The following is a 21,790-nucleotide window of genomic DNA, read 5'->3' as shown; positions in this document are numbered from 1 at the left end:
CCTATGCTTACCTTTCAACGTGCCTCAGTCTTATCAGTGCTACATGTTGTATTTTTCAAACAAGTATAAACTTTGCAATAAAGAAATGTGTTTTGGTTGTTTTTTTTAAGAGTTGAGCCTTTTATTTCTGACTGTTCAGCAGTATGAAAATATACCTTTATCTCCATAAGAAAAAAAAATCACAAAGTCAGGACTAAATGGCACCATGTTTCTCTGAACAGAAATCTGCAAGTTAAAATGTTTTTATCTCATTTTAAGACCAAATACCAGTAAAACATTACTTTTTCTTGAATATAAAATATCAAAAGACCACTAATGGATTCAATCACCTTTATTAGCCTATCAATGTTACATTTTATACATAATGTCTAGTCATCTTCTCAGAAAACTCTACTTTAGTACATCACGTTATTAGTAAAAAGCCAAGTAAGATGATAAACCTCAACCTAGCATTTTAATATTCTCTGGACACAGAAGCTAGAAAGCCAATCACTTCACACACATTGAAGAATAGTGTTCCAAAAATAACTAGGAAGTTGCTATATTTTTAAGCGGGGACGGAAACAATTTTCATTTTGGTCTTTCATCATGTTCTAGCAAATTATACTTTCAATTAACAGCAACAATGATATCATAAAAAATGCTCTGCCTTTTAATTTTGTGAACTTCAATACAAATTAAAATAAAATGGTATTGGAGTCTTTTGGGAGGCAATTAGCTATCAGCTATATTCATCAGTGTAGCTGAACCTTTTTATCGATAACCAGGTCCAGGCTGGGTATAGCCCTGACTAAAGGGGGGACGATTACGGGCATAAGGGTTAGGCCCACTTGGAGGAGGGGTCATGGTACTCCCAGGAGGTGTAGTAAAACCTGGCCTTGGTTGATAAGCCCCTGGTTGACTTGGAGCCATTCCAGGCTGAGAAGCAGGGGCCACTGTATAGTTAGTAGGCTGAGACGTTTGGGTAGTGTAAGTTTGTGGAGGATAACCGCTCGCCTGGTACTGCTGTGGTGCTTGGGCAGACAGTTGTGGCTGACCAGAAAAGGCAGGTGCCGGTGCCTGAGAAGCTGGTTGTTGGCCATATCCTTGGAACTGCTGAGGTTGTTGAGGTCCAGTCTGCTGACTATAACTAGCTGAAAAGGCAAAATAAATAATGTATTTGTCTTGTACCTCGTTACGGAGAATTAGCCTTACTGTTACGGACCAAAAATGATTAAAAATTTAATATCAATTCACAAACATTTAAAATGAGTAACAGATTCCAGTATAAAAAAATTTCAAGACAAAGTAGTCATTAATGAGGCATTACCTAGGTAATTTCTAAGAGCTCTAATCTTAAACTGAAATTACAATGTGTTTATATTTTCATCATAACTGTTTTGAGAATACTGAAAACCAATTCCTGTTCTAGTATAATTCCTTTCGTACACTAGATGCTTGATGATAAATGAAAAAATAATTATACTTTCTAGGAAGACCAAAAATGTAAAAGCTAAATAGTCGATCAGATTTCTGAGGAGACATCTTTAGCAGCACCAAATAAAGACACTGCAGAAATGAATACTTTTAAATAAAACAATAAAATACATATATACCAATGCAATGCTTTAAAGCTTATTCACTTTATAACATCTAAATCATTTAAGTACATATACTAAATACCACTTTCACAGTTCTCAGCATCTTTCTGTTGTTCTGTTTTAGTATCTGTTGATTTTGCCTTCACAAGAATATAACACACACGCACACAAAAACCCATTATTACAAAAAGCAACATCTATATTCATTATTAACTAGGATGTAATGTTCTTTTTAAATAAAGTCTTCTCACTGAAAACTTTTATCTCTACCAGGAAACACACCTGCAGCTACTTGCAATGAAACCTCTCCATTGACTGGAATCCTGTCAGCATTAAATACCAGATACATAAGACAATTATTAAAATATGTACAACCCTGCATTGAAAAATAAAAAGGATTGAATGAATTCGAGTATATTCTGAACTCACCTTGAACCTGGGTTCAAAATTTACTCATGAAAGAAACCTTTATGACATGGTCTATGAACAAAACTGGAAAAGGTCAAAGGGAAAACTGGCAAACCAACAGTGTCAAAGATAGTCCAATATTACCATCAGCACCACTCCAAGCAGAAAATTTAGTTACGAGTTCCAAATATCCTGAAGTCAAGTTGATGGGACTAGAGCAATCCTAGCTACAAAGCTGATAATTTGAGAATTGAATTTTACTCAAAGACCCTGACTAGAATATTAAGAAGAAGCTTAGTTATTAACAAATAAGTCAACTATCCAAATATTTTATTCACGGAAACATCAAAATACTGAACAAATATTAATTCATCATACAATTTTGAATGCCAAACAATTCCTCCTATCCTCTACGTAAATCTTTTGAACTGAATTTTTACTATATATATGTATTTTAAAAAAACACACATGAGCTAAACTTTATACTGAAAATGTCTATTCCATTCAGAGGAAAATAAAGAAAACGCTAAACTGTCTTTTCACCTTGGAAACTGAAATCTAAACTATCTTTTTAATGGAATCAGGAAACAAGTCCTTAATTATTGCTCAGAAGACACAATAACCCTAAGAGCTGAAGGTGCTATCTCATTAGCATCCTAGTAGGTTTTTGATCACAATGTGGCAATGCTTTTATTGTATTAGTCCCCCTCTATTACCTATAAACAGAAAAATAAATGAATGATGGTGGTTGAAGCTTATCAGACAGAAACTTTTAAAATTAATAAGCTGCCTACATAAAGCCTAAAATACTTACTAGTCTAGATTGGAAATGCAAATAATATAGAGTGCTGGGTTGTGGTACAGCTCCTCCATTCTCAAGATTTAATGGCTACATGTCCTGTGAGAACTCAACAACTCTTTGAAATCCATTTACCTCATTTTAAAATGAGTGAGACAGATCAATAGACCCTAACCCTAAGTGCACAGGACCTATGATTGTCTGAAAATAGCAAAGCTGCCAGACACCAGTAGCTCACAACTATAAATCTAGCTGAAATTAGTACTGCTGTTTGAAGCAAACCAGGGCAGGTATTTAAGAACCTCCATTTCAAATCAACCAGCAAAAAGCCAGGCTTTTGCAAGAGCTTCCTTGGATAAGTAATCTGAAGCAGAGACATGGTCTTAGCATATAAACAAACAAATTCCCAATCAAATGAAACAAAGTCTACGAGACCTGAGCACCAAAAAGCTTCTTAGGTAGAGTCTGAAACACAGTGAGGACTGATATAGGTCAGATGATAACTAAATCTTCAACACTAGTAATCTACTTACTAAAAATTACTCTCCCCAAATATACGTAAGATCTTCAGGTCTCAGACTCCTGAGTAGCAAGGATTACTGGCATGGGCCACTGGTGCCCAACTCCTTCTATTTAACAACGTAACGATCAATCTAGCAACCATGGGTTTTATCACATCACAGGAAATGAAATCCAACAAAACTGTGATGTGTTAAATAAAGTACATCAAACTCTAATGACAGAATTTTACAATCTAAGTTGAAAGTCATAAATTTTTTTGCTAGAGGGTTAAGTTTACTTCTTTTCTACAAAGAACAAGTATTAAATATTTTAGGCTTTGTGGACCACACTATTTCTTTAACTGGCCAACTCTGCCATTCAAGTGCTAAAGTAGCAACAGAAAACAGAAATAAAGGGGGACCACATGTCCTAATAAATTAAATTTAAAAAAAAAGGTAACAGGGTAGATAATTTTGGACTCTCGGCTATGAATTGATGACTCCTACTTTTGCTAGCAACAAAAAACTTCATAAAAAACAAACCTTACAATTTGGGCCGGGGGTGGAAGGCGGGGGGGAAGTGGAGTTGTGGAGGGAAGGGATGGATGGTAGGGGAAAAACAAAGGAGGAAGCAACAATGCTTGGTAAGAAATGTACTCATTACCTCGCTCATGTAACTGTAACCCCTCTGTACAGTATTTTCACAATAAAAAACTTATTACAAAAACTTCATAAAGGAGAATTTGAGTAAGATTCAACTTATATAAATTATTTTTGGGGTGAAGATATTGAAAGTGATGACACAGGTCAAGATGCATTGTACACATAAACTGCTTTGTTAAGAGGCAAAAAATTAAGTACATCAGCTAAAAATAAGATAAGTAAGGGAAGGTGGGTTGGAAGGGCCTGTGGGTGAAAATGTTGAAAGGGGTGACACATTGAATAAGACGCAACTGTATTCATAAACTGCTTTGGTGAATGGCAAGTCCTTTGTACAACCACTTAAATAAAAATATTCAAAAAAATAAAATGTTTATTGTAGCTGAAATTTTGATTAAAACACAAAAGATGGTCACAAACTCTAAACATATATGTAAGTATTAAGTTATAAATAAAGCTACATTAGACTATAATATCTAAATGCAGATAAAGCCACATTAGACTATAATATCTAAATGCAGATATCTCCAGTAGACAAGTGTAAGACAAAAAAAAACAAGATACTTAGGAAATCTTATTTAAAACAGAACTTCATGTTCTCAGTTGCTTAAAGACATTTTAAATAATTTTAATGTATGGACTATTATTGGTATTCCTACTTATTGTCTAGAGATTTAAACCGTCTAAGTAGCTTTATTTAGTAAGATCGCTTTTCCATGGGGAGAGAATTTATGTAAATGATGGAAAACCTTCAATTTTTCTCAGTGCTAAGTCATCCAAGTGGTTAAGCAGAACATATTAATTAATAGGTAGTTTTCCATTAAAGGTTTTTTTAATATGTTCAGGATTATCTACTATAATGATGTCTTATTTGCCTACTGGAAAACTGAAATGTTAATTTACAGTAAAACATGTAAGTTAAATATAAAGAAAACAAATGTCATTTCTCCTAATAAATACTTAATACCTACTATGACAAGGTATTATAAGTACTTAAGAAGAAAACCTTAGTGAGTACAGAAATAGATAAAAATTCATTAGCCAACTCCCTTTCAACACCTGCTCACCTGAATACTGAATACTATATTGCTGAGGAGGCTGAGGTGGAGCCTGGGGCTGCTGTGCACCATAGCCAGCTTGTTGCTGGTACTGTTGGTACATCTGACCTAAAAAGGAAATTACAAGGAAAAGAGGTAGGTTTCACCTAGCACAATAAAATATTTTCAAGTATATACATTCTCTCTCCATGCAAGCATATAAATACAGTGAGTAACATCATCACACAAGCCAGGTGCTGGTAGCTCACACCTATAATCCTAGTTGCTCATAAGGCTAAGAACTGTGGACTGCAGTTTGACGCCAGCACAGGCCGGAAAATTCTGGGACTCTTATCTCCAATTAACCACAAAAAGATAGAAGTAGAACTGTGCCACAAGTACTAGAGCACTAGCCTTGAGCAAAAGAGGTCAGGAACGATGCTCAAGCTCTGAGTTTAAGCCCTAGTACTTACAAAAACAAACAAACAAAAAAACCTCTACACATGCTTGTTAGCCTTTAAATACTATTTAGATATCATCCCAATGTGTAAGATTAAAACTCCATATAGTAGACAATTGTCATCAATAACTCTAAGAATTTACCCTCAAAAAACATTATTCTCTGCAATAAAAACATACAAATACAACTCTTAAATTGTATTTGGTATATTTTCTTAAACTGCTACAAACCCATCTTGAAAACTAACACTCTTAGGGATAGAAGTTTCAGAGGTTTATTTCTCTCTCTCCAAAATAAACCTTTCACTTACGTGTATGTGTGTGTGTCTGTGTGTTGATCTCTAATAACTAATATTCATTCAATGAACAACTATGAAAGTATCACCACAGAACTATAAGATTCTATTCCAAAAGTAGTCACTGAATTTAGGCTATTGAGGTTTTTGGGGTTGTTTTAATGTAACTGATAACCTCTTCTTTCTGATGCTGAAAATTTATCATACTACCAACTTGATATTTTATACAAATAGTTAGAGCACTACCTGGTGTTAGCAATTTTAAAGTGTAATGTGTAGTTTTAAAGGTCCTAATATGCATGGCATTTCACAGAAGTAACATCACAGTATCAGGTGGGAATACAAGAGACCAAGGAAGTCCTCAGCCATGTTGTATAGAGTTCCAAGGGTTTCCATGAAGCACCTTTGCTGATGTCCCAAGTTTGTCGTTCCTCACCCTACTTCAAATATAGCAATGACCCCCTACAGTGAGTTTAAATACTGAGCTTTCAAATTCAGAGTCCAATTTCCACATTTTTAGTAACTAACCTAGAGATCAAAATTAGTTTATCCAAGGTCACGTTGCTTTGAGAAGAAAATTTTGACTTAAAATGTTCTGCCATTGTTCATTAAAGTCACATTGCTAACTATACAAAAACTGATACTAAAATTATGTCTATCTCTACTGTAAAATCATTTTCAATTATAAAAATAGTAATGCAGTTTCAGAGGTGGGGGATAAAATAGGACCTAAGTATTCTACAAAATGAAGTGTGAATTTGCCTTTCCTAATTTTACTTTTCTACCGAAATGTTACCACTGAGTAGTTAGTGGTATGAATTCTTGTTGATCTCTCACTTGGGTGTTATTTATATTTACTTAAGTAGTTTTATAAGCTTTTTATTTATTTCCAATTACCAGAAGCAAATCTGATAAACTGTTCTGTTTCTATAATACCCAATCATGCCAGGTCAGTAAATCAAAATCTTCCACAGCTGTGTTCACATCATTACTACATACACAAGAAAACTCCATTACCAATAATGCTTCAAGAAACATTTTAGTATACGCACCTTCCCACACACAGCTCAGTTCTATTCCACCTGCAGTCTGACTTGTATCTGACTTGACTTGTATGTAAACTGTTGAGGCTGACTTCCTGGTGGATGAGTTTAGTATACACACCCTCCCATGCATGGCTCTATTTTACCTTCAGTCTGACCTGCTTGTGCCTGAGCTGTTGTATATGGAGGCTGTTGAGGCTGAACTCCTGATGGGTGCGCCGCTGAGGAGGAGGAAGCAATGCTGTCAGGTGTTCCTGAACGGTCTTCTGTAGGAGCACTGGGTGGTCCTAGATAATCATGAAGTCAATTTAGCACTTTATTTAATGTCATTCCTCAGTAAGCTCAAATAAAGACTAAAATCTAAGTACCAGATCACTAGTAAGAGACTAAAAATTACAGAACATATGCAACGAATTACATTAAATCAATACACTTTCATTTTGTCCTCTGCTCCAGTCTCAAGAACCCAAAATTACAACTGGAAATGCTTCACTATCAGGTGGAATGCTAAATCTGGTGTACTAACCTACCCCTTGACAATACCAAAACTCTGATCCGCAATGCTAATATTCCTGTCCAATGCTATCTATTTTGTAGATGAACCAAAACTATCAACTTCATCCTCTAATAGGTCCCCACTGCTAATAAATTAAATTCAATCTCACTCCCAAACTATTGAAAGATCCAAACATTTCTCACATCTTTTATATTCCCCTCCTTAACATATGTTATCTATCCCTAGTCTTACAATATATCTAACAATTTTTTGGCATTTATTTATCACTCTTCCCTCCATCATATATTTTAAATATGACATTCCTTAAAATAGTTGTAGAATCCCACACTTCTAGTAAGCCTGTCTAACCTATAAATTCTTAGACGGGAGCCGGCAGCTTATGCCTTGTAATCCTAGCTACTCAGGAGGCTGAGATCTGAGAATCACAGTTCAAAGCCAGCCTAGGCAGGAAAGTCCATGAGACTTAGCTCAAGACTCTTATCTCCAATAAACTGCCAGAAAACTGGAAGTTGTGCTGTGGCTCAAGTGGTAGGGTGCTAGCCTTGAGCTGAAGAGCTGAGGGACAGCACCCAGGCCCAGAGTTTAAGCCTCATGACCGACCAAAAGAAAAAAAAAATGCTTTATTGCATCATTAATTTCTACATACTTCGCTTTTATTATGACCCAAATGGTCTACTCATTATTTCTAAACAGCTCCCTCTTTCCACCTTCGATTATGAGTTCTTTTCTATGGTCATACTCCTGATTTTTTTTTTCTGTTAAGATTCATAAATCCTAGCAGGCTAATCTACACATGCAGCCACAAATTCTTCCAGGATAATAAACAAAGGAGTGAATGAGAAAAATCTTTTATAGTTCCAATACTATGGCAATCAAGGATATTCTGAAGATAGGTCTTTCTCCAAGATATTTTTGTATAAATAACACAGATGAATTGTCAAAATGTACAGGTTCTGGATTCAAATTACTTCAGTCTGAATTCTAGTGCTGACAAGATGAGCCCTAACTCTGGGCATATTCTTATTCTCTTCCTATGCCTCAGGTTCCATGTCTATAAAATGATACGATTGTTCTTACTTTATAAGGTTACTGTATGCACTGAAGATAGGTTATAGAAAATGCTTGTAAAAATTATTGAACAGCAAAGATTTTAAAGGGGTTCCATGCTAAGTACTTGCTATTAGCAGACTAATTTCTTGAGAGCAAAACTTCATCTCCTCCATTAGTACATTCTCAGAAACTTTTAGAACCAAAATGTCCCCAATATCCCATGGTTTTAGGCTTCCGGGAAGTGATAAGGACATGGGTTAATCCATTAATGAGTTCCTAAATCTAATGGGTGATTGAGAGGTGATAGAAAATTTAGGAGTGGGCCCTGATTCTTGATTCTTTTTGTCAGATTCATAAGGGAATAGTATCTTGTCCATGGCTCCTAGGCAACTTTTGTTTCCTAACTACCATGAGGTGAGCAACCACCTCCTTCTCCAAATACTCATGCCACCATCATTTTCTTTCTTACGTCAGACCCAAGTACTAAATGGAATCCACTAGACTATGTACTGAAACCATGAGCAAAAAGAACAAAAAAAAAAAACACCTCTTCCCTTTTCAACTGATTTTCTCGGTATTTTATCACAGTAACAGAAGCCAATGAGAACCTAAACTAGATTATAGTAATGGTAATGCAGGAAAAAAAGTTACCAGAGAAAAATGAGTAATGGTTTCTACTATTATTTCACCTCTACACAGAAAAAGACACATAGATATTTCCCCTACAGAAGATACTATCCTATTAGCCTAAAAGTATCTTTTACTTGTTCTTTTTTCCCTAAAATAATATAAATTATTTTTAATACTCAGCCTATTCTTTGTTAATACTTTATCCCTTCTCATTTCTATATTTACTGTGCTATCTAAGGTTTTCACCACATCTTACTGAAGAACTGCAAAAGTACCCTGGCTGTTGTTGTCTATGTACATGCAGTTTTCCTTACTATAAATCAACACACAAAGAAAGCTACTAGAATGCTGCTAACCACAACCCAAGGCAGTATAACATTACCGGGCCAAAGGAAATTAGAAAAGGCAGAGATAGAGAGGTAAGAGATGAGAAATAAGAATCAGAGGGGACTATGGGTCCCAAGTCTCTCTGGCACTTGGGCCCGAGTCCCACAAACAAACATATTTTTATTTGAGTTCACACAAGGAAGGTTACCATGGATACATGTAAAACATAAGCCATTTATATCAATACTACAATCAGAGCTAAAACAGAGTTTGTGAGAGACACTAGTTTCCTTATTCTTTTGAGACAAGAGAATGCTGCCCAGGGAAAGTCTAGACATGATACCCACTTATCTAATCCAAGGTTAAGCTGTGAAGATCTTTTGTCTAGCCTCCGAGGTCCCAGGACAGCTGCTAGCCTAAGGAGAGGGGTGGGGAGTAGCACCCCTGTTTCTTCACTCTCTCCAGAGCTGTCTGTTTTAACGCTTCCATGGCCAGCTCTCAGTGTTCTGAGTGGTGTAGAGGCGGCATTCCAACCTCTCAAACCTTTTCTATGTTTTACAGCTCAGCTTCAGAGTTCCCAACACTATAAAAAAATGGCCTTCGAGTAATGTGAATGACAAGTAATATGAACCTATTGTAGCATATACTATATTTAAATAAGGTATTTCAAACAATCACTTTTCTCCCCAGAATTTCATACAAAACTCCTTAGTGAATAATCCGATAAAAAATCTCAACATTAAAGGGCTTCTTTACTAAAGCAATCTAAACAGAAATCTGTTTACTTTCAAATTTCTCTAAGTTAAGAAAACATAGCAAGTTTAACCTAAATCTTGCAACAAATCTGAAGATTACAAATTTGTATTTATTTTTAAACTTTATTTCTTTTAATAAAATTTACTTAAAGCAAACAGCAGTTATTGAGGAGGATGCAACTGACTAGGAAAGGGTTAAAAAAAAGAACTCTGGGGTATTGAATCATCAATCTTGGATTTAGTCAGTTTGTGTTATAAGTGCATACATAGAAAAATATATTGAAGGAATCCTGAAAATTTGCATACTTCATAATATCCAGTTGTTTTTTTGTCCGTTGTAGGGCTTGAACTCTGGGCCTGGGCACTGTTCCTCAGCCTTTCAGCTCAAGGCTAGTGTTCTACCACTGGAACCCTAACACCACTTCTGGTGTTCTTGTTGTTAATTAGAAGTAAGAGTCTCATGAACTTTCCTGCCTGGGCTGGCTTTGAACCATGATCCTCAGATCTCAGCCTCCTGAGTAGCTAGGATTACAGGCATGAGCCACTGGCACCCAGCTATCCATTATTTTTCAATAAAGAAGGAAAGAAAAGAAGGTAGTAATGATGAAAAGGAAGTAGGGACTAACTTACCTGAAACCTGGTCATCCGTTAAACCAAATGCTGACATGACATTTTTGTTGATTTCATCTTGGTTTTTCAAAGGATCAAAAGCTGACATACTTGCTGCCATAACTTGAGTAGACTGCTTTCCAGAAGAATCAGAAGTTGCAGACTTTTCTTCCCTACCATCTACAGCATCTGTAAGATTACAGAAATAAGAAAAAACTTATTTCTATTTTAGCTATAGTCAACAAAGTCTAAAACTGCAAGGCAGGTGGATATATATGTACACAATATTATCTGGGAAGTTAAGAACAAGATGCTATAATCCTAGCTACTCAGGAGGCTGAGACCTAGACAATCAATGGTCAAGAGCAGCCTAAGCAGAAAAGTTCTCAAAACTCCATCTCCAATTAATCAGCAAAAATAAACATAAAAATAAATAGCCAAAGTGAAGGTGTGATTCAAATGATAGAATACCAGTTTGGAACAAGAAAGCTCATTGTTGAGTGTGAGGTACTGAGTTCAAGCTGTGGTACACTTAATACACACACAGAGGCACACACATACACACAGAGGCACACACATGGAAAGCAATATATGCAAACAAAACATAGGAACAATAAACCATCCAAAAATGAACTCAGTGTATACCATTATCAGGAATACTGGTAGAAGGTCCTGGTTCTCCAGGTGGCTCCAAGCTATCCAACAAGCGATTTACTTTATTTCGAAGTTCAATCAGCTCTCGACGCAGATATTTTACCTGACTTGATTCAAGGGGTCTTGGTTGGCCATTAACTGAAATAAGAACAATAATTTGCTTAAACTTAAAGAGATGTTCTTGTGTATCAGCAAAAAATGAAATCAGGAAAAAGTGTAACAACTTTAAAAACTACCAAAATGAATGCAATAAAAGTATAAATAAAATACTTTAAAAATCACAAAATCAAACAAAATACCTATTGGTGTCATTTGAGTCTTTTTTTACTAACAACTTAAAAAAATTCCTGTCTTTATGTTAGATGAGTTTATTGACTACAGTAGTAAACAGTTTACTAGAACTTAACTATAATAAATTAAACTTACAAAGCTCTATTTTAATGGAAACTACTTTAAATAGAAATTATGTAACCTTTTTTCATGGTACTAGAGTTTTCACTCAAAACTCCACTACTTCAGCCATGCCACTGGCCCTTTTTGCAGTCTGTACTGTAATCATCCTACTTATGCCTCCATGTAACTGGGATTATGGACATGAGCATGTGTACCTGATTCTGAAACAATGTATTAAAACATCTAATCTACATGTAAATTTTAATCCACAATTCACTATAAGCCCCTTTACCTACTTTTGACTTAAACCATATTAGCTGATCTAAACAGTAATCCATTAAATGAATCTACATCAAAACTGTCCTTTCAAGGCAGATGATTCAAGAGGCAAATATCAGCCATATAAATGTTTTCTTGCCAGGTGCTAGTGGCTCACAACTGTAAGCCCAGCTACTCAGGAGGGTGAGATTTGAGGATCACAATTCGAAGCCTGCCTGGAGAGGAAAGTCCATGAGACTCTCACATTCAATGAACCACCAAAAAAGACAGAAGTGGAGCTATGGCTCAAATGGTGGAACACTACCCTTCAGCAAAAAAGCTCAGGGACAATGCCCAGGCCCTGAGTTCAAGGCCAAGGATAGGCACCAAGAAGAAAAAAAAAAAGGAAGAAAAGAAAAGAAAATCCATTTCCAGCTTGCCCAATCCTCAGATCGCAGCCTCCTGAGTATCTACAATTACTCTACCTTATGTACCTGGACAACAGTGGTTATTTTACATTCAATACCTTTTTTAAAAAAATTAAATAGGTTCAGATATTAACATTATTAAGCCATGTTTCATGAGATGAAAAAACATTAAATTAATAGGTCCTGATGACATTTCATTATACATTAAGGTTCAGCACAAAATGCAAAAATAGCTGGTGCTGGGGGTTCATGTCTGCAATCCTAACTACTGAGATCTGAGAAACGTGGTTGAAAGCCAGCCCAGGCAAGAATGTTCATGAGACTTATCTCCAATTAATCACCCACACACACAAAACAAAAACAAAAATACTAGAAGTAGAGCTATGGCTCAAAGTTATAGAGCATTAGCCTTAAGCAAAACTGCTCAGGGACAGTACCCAGGCCCCTGAGTTTAAACCCCATGACTGACCCCCCCCAAAAAAAAAACCCAAACCATAAGACATCCCCCAAAAAGTACATTTTTCCATAATCATGTCACTTTTTGTTTTGTCGTTCACAGGACTTGAAGTTAGGGCCAGGTGCTATGCCTGAGCTGTTCTGGATAGCACTCTACCACTTTGAGCCACAGTTCGACTTCCTACTTTCTGGTAGTTAACTGGAGATGAGTCTCATGGGCTTTCCTGTCTGGGGTTGGCTTTGAACTGTGATCATCAATCTCAGCTAGGATTAAAGGCATGAGCCACTAGCACCTAGATATCATACCGCTTTTTGTAATCATTTCTACCATCTCTATTAAACACTACCATGTAAATTTACTGGGTCTAAGATCTAAAAGATTGAAAAATCACATGCGCTCTTATCAAAATTATCTTTAGTCTTTAAAAACTAATATATAAAGTATCAAGCTTATAGATCAGGCTATGAGACTAAGTAGAGGATAATTATAAACTTAAAAAACACACAGGTAGTTTTAATCCTTTAACTATTTTTACTCTAATACACTGACACAGTGGCATATATTACTATTTAGGGTAAAAAAATTAGACATAGAATTTAAAACATGTCCACTTTTCTAGACTAATTTCTCCAAAAAACACAAACAGCCTAGAAATTCTATGACTAATTTAAAACTAAAATACTCTATTATGGATATCTAAGTTATATCTTATTTGAAAAATAATCTTAACTATTCTTACTGAATTAAAGCTTTTATCATTTTAAGTCATTAAGTAATTTAAAACCCACTCAAATGAAATTAAGTAATTTTAAAATATGTTATCACTTGACTCTCAAAGGGACAAAAGCTAAAAAAAGTATTAATAATAAAATGAACAATAAATTTGTAAGAAAATTTTCCACTTACCAAATAATGTCAGTTTCAGTATCCTACTACATTGAATTGCAAAGGAAAGGTCAGAACTATCAAAAATTGTTATAAGATCTCCATCTGGAATGAAAATTTTTAAAAATGTTTCAGATTTGTAACAACAGTAAATTAAGGCATACATAAATTTTAAAATTGCAGTGTAAATTGTTGAGCATAATTGCAATTTCCCACAAAACTTTAAACATTAAAGAATTATTTAGGAAAGCTATATTTGTTGTAAAAAATACTAAATCAATTTTGCTTATTACTCTTACAGAGGGAAAGTCATAAAACAATAACTCAGGCTTGCAAAAAAGGTTTTGTCTAAGTGCTTTAATGAAAGCAGTATATTATTTCATGTCACTGACCATTCTGATAGTAAGATGAAAACTATCAACCCTCCTTGGAGAAGTATTTTTATACATATAAAAAACAGTGCATATTGAACATTGAAATCCCCTATATCCCAGGCACAAAGAATAGTACAATTAGCTTATCAACTGCATGATTCAAATATTTCAAAAGTCTAGGAGAAAAAAATACTCTCTAGAGAAAATAAAAACAGAAAAGGTATCACAGACAAGTTGGTCAGAGTCCTCTGCAGAGTACTTTCAACCAACTGGGTGAGTTTTGTTCTTGGGAGGCCAAGCAGCTAGCTGCTCAATGAAGCTATGTTACACTCATTCTAAAACTGACTAAGCAGGTTTCACTTTGAACAAAACCAGCAATAGAGGCTACAACTGAGTACTTCATAATTGTTTTTTGTTCTAACTATACAACCACTTCCTTGTAACATACATGTCTAATGTTCAACTAATTCTCAAGCATTCCACTCAAGCACATTTTTAAGAATCCTGAATCCTGTAACAGAAACAAAGTTCTCTGACAGCAGAATTTTTGCCTGAGCAAATGCAATGCAAACTATAGAAGACAAATATGTACACAGGACATTTTTCAAAACGGTATGAAAAAGAAATATGATGTGGAAGCTAGATATAGAGGACAAAATTCAGCAGTGAGCATAAACCAAAGCTAAGTATCTATAAACTGTATACAATGGACCTGCCCCTGATTTTACAGAACTGTGAATGAAAATGAACTTTACATTTTTTAAGAAGTTGTGAAAGGACAAATTGTGTTGAGACAGAGGCCTTATGTGATCCATGCAACTACAATTTTCTGATCCTTTATCAAAAAAGGGAGTTGGGAGAAAGTCAATGAGATCAGCTTGAGATAAGCTAGGTTTGAGGCAAGAACAAATTCTCTCAGTGACATAAAAGTGGCCCCTCAACTACCATGGGAGGAGGAGCCAATCCAATTAAAAATGGGCAAAAGAACACAGAAGAGACTTTAAAAATATTTTTACTAAATATTAGGGACTGACCCGTATACTACTTTAATTGGGAGAAGGCTCATGGTTTGAGAATAGGCAAGGCAGGAAAGTATAAAAATGCCTTCTCAACAGTAGCTTGGCAAAATGGCATGTACCTGATCCTAGCTACATAGGAAGCTGAAATGAGAAGAATCAGGATTTCAGGCTAGCCTGGGCAGAAAAGTTCTGTAGATTCCATCTTAATGGAAGACTAGCATGGTAGCACAAACCTGTCATCCTAGACATGGTATGAATCCATACCATAGAATAAAAGGATCACAGCACAGGCTTACATATGGACATGAATGAGACCAATCTCATAAATAACCAGCACAAAAAAAGGCTGGAGGTGTAGAGCACCTACCTATCAAGCTCAAGGCGCTGGCTCCAAAGTCAGTACCTAAAAACAAAACAAATAAAAATCTTCTCTTACCTTCATCTTTATACTTTATTGTAACTTCATCATTACTGAGAAGTTTTCCTCTGAAAACTCTTTGCATCATTAGCACTAATTCATCATAAGTAATATCTTCATTATGAATGGGAATTCGACGAATATCTTCCCCAAGTTGAGCTTTGATAATTAGCTTTCCACTTAGGTCCAACTGTCCATTCATGGTGGACTCCAGGATGGTCTATTTACACAACTCTAGGAAAACACTGGTAAAAAAAATATTTTCAATGATTAAAGCACAAAATATATTAAAACTTTAATGCAGAGATAATATTTAAAAAAAAGAAATTATGGCCTTCAAAAGAGTCATTGGCCCAGTATTACCCTATTTACGTTAAACAGTCTGGAGGTAACCTTGTTATGAATATGGTAGGAGTTCGCTATTATTTTATTTCTACTATTATTTTACTAACACTTAACTGCATTTAGACTTCTGACGTCTCAAATTCCTGATGTTTGTGCCCCTAAACCTTCCTCTCTAATAGTTTTGCCAGTGTTCGTGATAAGTCTTTTTCTGACATCTTACATCCAAACTGCCCACAAATCTGGTAGCTGTAACTATTAAAGTATCTTGGAATCCAACCAACTCAGTATTTTCACTGCTATCAATAGACTTGACCCATTTATCTAAATTATTACAAAACACTTAACTGGTCTGCCTGCTTTTCACATTGGCTCACTTTTGATAGTCTCAACATGCCAGAGTTATCCAGTTAAATAAAATCTAATGTGTGGTCCAAACCTTCCAATAGATTCTCATTTCTAAAAGCAAAGCCTACAAGGTCATGATCTAGCTTGGAGCCCAAGGCCAGTATTTAACTTCATCTCCTATTTCTTTTCCTTATCCATCTTGGTATATCAATGCTCAAAGTTCTTTCAACTCAAGGCTTTGCATACCCTTCACATGACTCAGATCCCTAATCAATAGCAGTGGTCTTCCTTACCTAATTTAAAATGGCTCTCCTGTCACCATCTTTTTACCCTGCTATAATTTTCTTAAGACATTTAACATCATCTGCATTAAAACATTATTTTTATCATCTTTTCCACTAGAAGGTAAGTATTTTTATCTTTTCCACTAGAAGGTAAGAAGTGTTTGACTGCTTTATCCTCAGAGCCTAGAAAAGTGTCTCACATACCTGACAGCCAATCAAAAAATACTACCTTCAAAACTGTCAGCCCTGCTGCTAACCCTGGAAACATGTATGAACAGGAAAACGGAGCTCCATATTTTTCTCTGTAAAATAAATATATAAATACATTTTCTAATTTCCTACTTGGGGATTTGAGAAGACAAATGATTATACTCAAGTGTTCTAACAAAGCTATCCACTACGTAATTCCATTATCATCCCCATCCAACCCACCTTAATCAGAATGAGTATGTTTGAGTGGACTGCACATTTGCTATTGAATTTTCCCTTCTCAAGTTGTAACTTCATCTTATTTCAGATTATTCGGTATGTTTATACTATAATGACTATAATCTTAAATTCAAAATATTATTCATGGTCTGTAATAACTTAAAATTTTCACTACAAAATAGTGATGAATATAGTTAGGACCTAAGAAAGGGTTAATTTTTCTTCTGAAGACCAAGTGGTTCCTGAATGTTGTTAATCTGTGATCACTGAGCATTTCCTTACCATCACCTAACTGTTCTGCCCCAAGCAAAGGATCTCTCAAGGCTGTTTAACCTACCTACAACCTCCTACTGGGAACATTTTGGTTTCAACCTCCCACTTGGACTACAAGTATCTTTTGTTTCTTAAATTTTTATGTAATCAACATCAGCACACTTCTCCACAATTAATTTATCCTTCTCAGGCATGTTTAAAAGCACTCACCTTCCTCCCAAACTCTTCAAATCCTGGAACTGTTTTTATGAACTAATCTCTTCACAACTATTATATGTAAATAAATGTTCTAATATTCCTCATGTAAATTCTGCTGATCCTTTCATCTAACTATTCCTTAAGTGAATATTCTAGACTTCTTCACTATCTTCTAGTCAGCTTATGTTTTAATAATAAATGAAATAAATGAAAAATATCTATTGCACCTGCTTTGTATATTTCGCATATACTTGGTATGTCATTTTGATGAAGTTGGGGTTCTCAGTTCTAATGGGCCTACAAACAAGTTCTACCATTATCTGCCATGTCTACCTGCAAACTCCATTTTGGTGTTCTTAGTAAGTATCCTTTGTTCTTTCATAAGGCTGTCTCCAGTTTTGTCATCTTTTACTCAAGGTAAATACACAAATACCACAAAAGTGTGCAACCAAATTTTCACTCTTAGGGAAAATCCCAACCACTTGTGTTAATTTAGACTCTCTCCTTCTAGGCAGAGAGCTGTATGGACAAGAATTCCTAGACATTTTCTTCTACCTAGTCCCTGCCCTACTTACTCCCTTCCAAGTCCAGAAGTGACTCAGCCACTAACTTACATTCCAACCAGGACAATTTCCTGGGTACTGGGAATACACTGGCATGCCCAAAGACTGCCATTTTGCACTACCATCCAGGTTCATCTAGTTCCATTCAACCTAAGGGTAAAGCCCTAATCAAACTCACAAGCTGTTACTTAGGCATGTCTTGGAGTTGGCAGTTTCCTTCAAGAAATCCTAATGCAAAAACACACTTGAAGATTCAAAAGAATGCAAGAGGTCTCAAAAATTGCCTGCCCAGGGGCACCGACTGTTAATCAAGATAAAAAGATTTGCACTGTTTGCTGTGTGACCTTAAGTCCTTCTCCAAGGCTCGCCTTCATGGATGCAAAATGGGAACAGTATCGAGATTTGTAGGGTTTCTTGTGACACTTGAGATGGGATTCTGCGTCTATGGTATTTGATAACAGTGCTCACAGAAGTAAACTCTTAAAAGGTTAGCAATCGAGGACAATGTAAAGAGTTGGGGCATTTGATTACGCACTGATTTAACCGAGGAAAGTGGTCCTGTCGTCTCCTGGGACCCCAATTAGCTGAACCCCACCGGGGCCACCCTTCTCAGCACCCCCCAATCCCTCCAGGGGTTAGGACCCAATCATTAGAGGCCTCCCCCGAGTTCCTCATCTCTCCCTCCGGCAACCCATCCTTTTACGGTCAGACACAACAGGGCACTTGATGATCCCAAAGACCCCACCGAAGTTGGGGGAGCCTCCTCCAGGCCGCCGGTGGAGAGCGGCCATCGCCTCCTTTCCCGCCCCTTCCCCCCTCCCCGAGAGGCCCCGGGGTCCCACCTCCCGGCCCTCCCCGCCCCCTCCCCGTTCCGCTAAAGCTGCCCCCCACCTCACCCCACCCCACGGCGCGGGGCGGCCCGGGCGCGGCCTCCCCAGCGCCTCCCCGTCCCCCGGCCTCCCGGGCGGCCCGGGCCCCAGCGGCCTCACCAGCCTGCAGAGGCCGCCGCCTCGACGCGGGTGTCGGCTGCCCCCGCCGCCGCAAGGCCGCCGCCTCTGGAGTGGAGGGCGTCGCGGGGAGGCTGCGGACAGGACCCGCTCGGTTACGTTCCGCGGCCGCCTCACCAGCTCGCAAGCTCATGTAGGCCCCGACCAATCGCACGGAACCGCCGAGCCCAGCGACAGCCCGGGCCCAGTACGTGGCAGGTGGGGGAAGAAGAGGGGCGGGAAGAAGAGAGAAAGAAAAAAAAGTCCTTTCGCCCCGCCCCAAGAAGAGCGGACTCGTCCAGAGCGCATGCGCAGCAGCGTGAGGCGAGGTGGCTGGAAAGGACTGGCTTGGTCCGGCGAGGGCGCCTGGCTTCCGCGCTGGATGACCGGGCGTAGGAAGCAGGCGCCGAGCTGCGCGCACGCATGCGCGGGGCGTGACCGGCACTTCCGGTGTTCCTGAAAGCGGCGCTTTCCCGTCTGTCGCCCGTGGGCGGGGCGTAGTCTGCGGCTCGCCACTTTTTCTTCTGAGCAGGCGCGTGAAGAAGTGAGCGTCGTCCGCGGTTTGTGGTTGCGTTTTGGGTCTCTGTAATTCAAATAGTCAAATCTCTGAAAATACTAACCCTGTCTCTGCGTCTTTCTGCCAATCCATCCACTCATTCATTCATGCTCGGGCGCCCACGCGGTGCTAGCATGCATGGTGAGATGAATCAGCTCCGGAACGAGGCGATTCCCACACGGAGGAAAAGCCACAGCGTTTAGAGGCAGCGGGGCTGCGAAGCTGGCTCAGCGGTAGAGCGCTTGCCTCGCATGCATGAGGCTCTGGGTTCGATTCCTCAGCACCACATAAGCAGACAAACCCGGAAGTGGCGCTGTGGCTCAAGTGGTAGAGCGCTAGCCTTGAGCTGAAGAGCTGAGGGACAGAGCCCAGGCCCAAAGTTCAGGCCCCACGACCTGACCCAAAGAAAAAAAAAAAAACAATCTCTGTGTGTGCACAACACAAAGGCCAGTAGACTAAAACTGAGGATTCCAGAAGACTTTTAGAAATGGCTTTGAATATGCCCTTCTGGAACAACAGATGAGATCCACCATACCCGAGAATGACAGTTGTCTTCTCTTTAGATAACTAGGAGACACTGACTTTTAAGTCTTCCCACTGCTGAGAACTAACCTGGTTCCTGTTAGATGTGGACTGCACGCTAGCCTAGCGAGGCATCTGTGGAGGCCAGGGCTTGTAGACTAAAAGCAGCTTGAAGTTCTGTATGTTGTAATTATTACCTCACGATTCAGTCTCAAGGTTAAAAACTTATTCCCAGCTACCCCTGAGGAAACTGAGAGATGAGCTTGTGGTGATTCCCCCAGGTTAAAGCAGACGCAGGAGAGATAAAGCAACAGGTCAGATGCTCAACTGGCATGTCTTCAGAAAGTGCATCTATCCAACAGTTAGGCATACCCCAGGCATATAGTTATATATGCACATGCACACACACACATATGTATGTAAAAATATTCTGCCTTCTATTCAGCTGGAAATAGGTTTTCAGTGCTATGATTGCACATGAAGCCTAGGTTTTTCAGGTGATCTTTAAATGTCCTAGGAGAGCATAAACAGGTGATCACATAAAGCCATCTGGTTTTGTAATACTACACTTGTTAAGAAAATGGAGGAGAAAGGAAAGAAACAGGCCCAACTCGATCTTCCACAGGTGAGGACTGTTTATTGAGACAACAGTGAGGGACACAGACCTTTCCCTGGGTATGGAAATGCAGGGGGGGGGGGCAGAGTTTGGAATCAAGGTTTTTACAGAGTCTAAGCAAGGAGAACAGGTTACTTGAGTTTAGTACGGGGAAAAGGGGTGACTGCCTGTGCAGGCAGAGACTAGGATAAGTTTTCCCTTTTCTGGGGTCTCCAACTTTTTGATGTTCAAACAGCTCTACATCTGCCTAAACTGACATTCACAGGATACAGCTTTTAGTCTTCCAGCCTCTTAACCCTTTCCTGACCTCACAACTTGGCCTCACAGCCTTATTCCACAATGAAATGTTTAAAACAGGCTCGGGTCCAATTGTCCTGCCTGTGTCAGGCAGTCTGCACTTATCTTTGGTGGCTTGCCTGGTATGTACCTGAGAAAACAGGGTGGGAGTCAATCATTCAACTCAGATGTTAACATCTTAATAAACAAACTATGTACCATTTTCTAGTTTCAGTTTAACCTTAATTTATCCATGAAAATGTCCATTAGTTTTCTTTCTGGCTCTGTACAAATTAAAATTAATTTAAGAACATAATGAACAAGTAGGATTTACCACTGAACTCAAAGATTCGAACAGAATTAACAAATGATGTCATCCTATGGATCTTTCACCCACATGACCTCAATGACTCCTTTGGATTTTGTGGTTAAGCTTTATTTATGTTTTTTTAATCCTGCCTATAGTTCTACTACCAATATTATTCACTTTTACTCTTTTGTAGATATTTTACAGATATTATACTATTTGTTTTCTGATAGGTAATATATTCAACAATACATTAGTAAGATAAGAGTTATAGATGTATGTTGCTGCATGTTGCTGGTGTTTATGTATTTTCATACCTGAATAATACTCATTTGATTGAGTATACTATAAGATTTTTAAATGCTTTCTTCTATGGATTTACTTTGCTGCCATGTGTTGTTATGAGCAACATTTTTACATATTTCTCTTATACAACAGTTTCTCCTGGTTTTGCACTGATGTGTAGATTACTGAATGTATATAATTAGCTCAAAAGATAATGTCAACCATTTATTGAGTATTAGTGTAGTCTTT

The 21,790-nt window shown here is 37.8% G+C and overlaps 1 protein-coding gene across 3 annotated transcripts; it reads right to left on the bottom strand.

Moving 5' to 3' along the window:
• Positions 1-316: 316 nt before the first annotated feature.
• Positions 317-19,179, bottom strand: Tfg (trafficking from ER to golgi regulator). 3 transcript variants are annotated; one of them, XM_042676769.1, is made up of 8 exons: positions 18,983-19,179; positions 15,575-15,801; positions 13,767-13,850; positions 11,316-11,462; positions 10,692-10,859; positions 6,941-7,069; positions 5,015-5,113; positions 317-1,133 (listed from the first exon to the last, which is right to left on the bottom strand). In XM_042676769.1, the coding sequence occupies exons 2-8, from the start codon at positions 15,756-15,758 to the stop codon at positions 754-756; spliced, it is 1,191 nt and encodes a 396-aa protein (XP_042532703.1). In that variant the 5' UTR covers positions 15,759-15,801; positions 18,983-19,179; the 3' UTR covers positions 317-753. The 3 variants fall into 3 exon arrangements, with proteins under 3 accessions (XP_042532703.1, XP_042532701.1, XP_042532702.1); XM_042676767.1 differs by having other exon boundaries at positions 6,929-7,069; positions 15,575-15,799; XM_042676768.1 differs by lacking the exon at positions 18,983-19,179 and adding an exon at positions 18,045-18,120 and having other exon boundaries at positions 6,929-7,069.
• Between the last annotated feature and the right edge of the window lie 2,611 nt (positions 19,180-21,790).

The sequence above is a fragment of the Dipodomys spectabilis genome, unplaced genomic scaffold (genome assembly GCF_019054845.1).
Source record: "Dipodomys spectabilis isolate Male_0828 unplaced genomic scaffold, ASM1905484v1 ptg000032l, whole genome shotgun sequence".
In the NCBI taxonomy this organism is placed as follows: Eukaryota; Metazoa; Chordata; class Mammalia; order Rodentia; family Heteromyidae; genus Dipodomys; species Dipodomys spectabilis.
The sequence above is the reverse complement of the archived record's forward strand: the minus strand, read 5'-3'. Positions and strand labels throughout refer to the sequence as shown.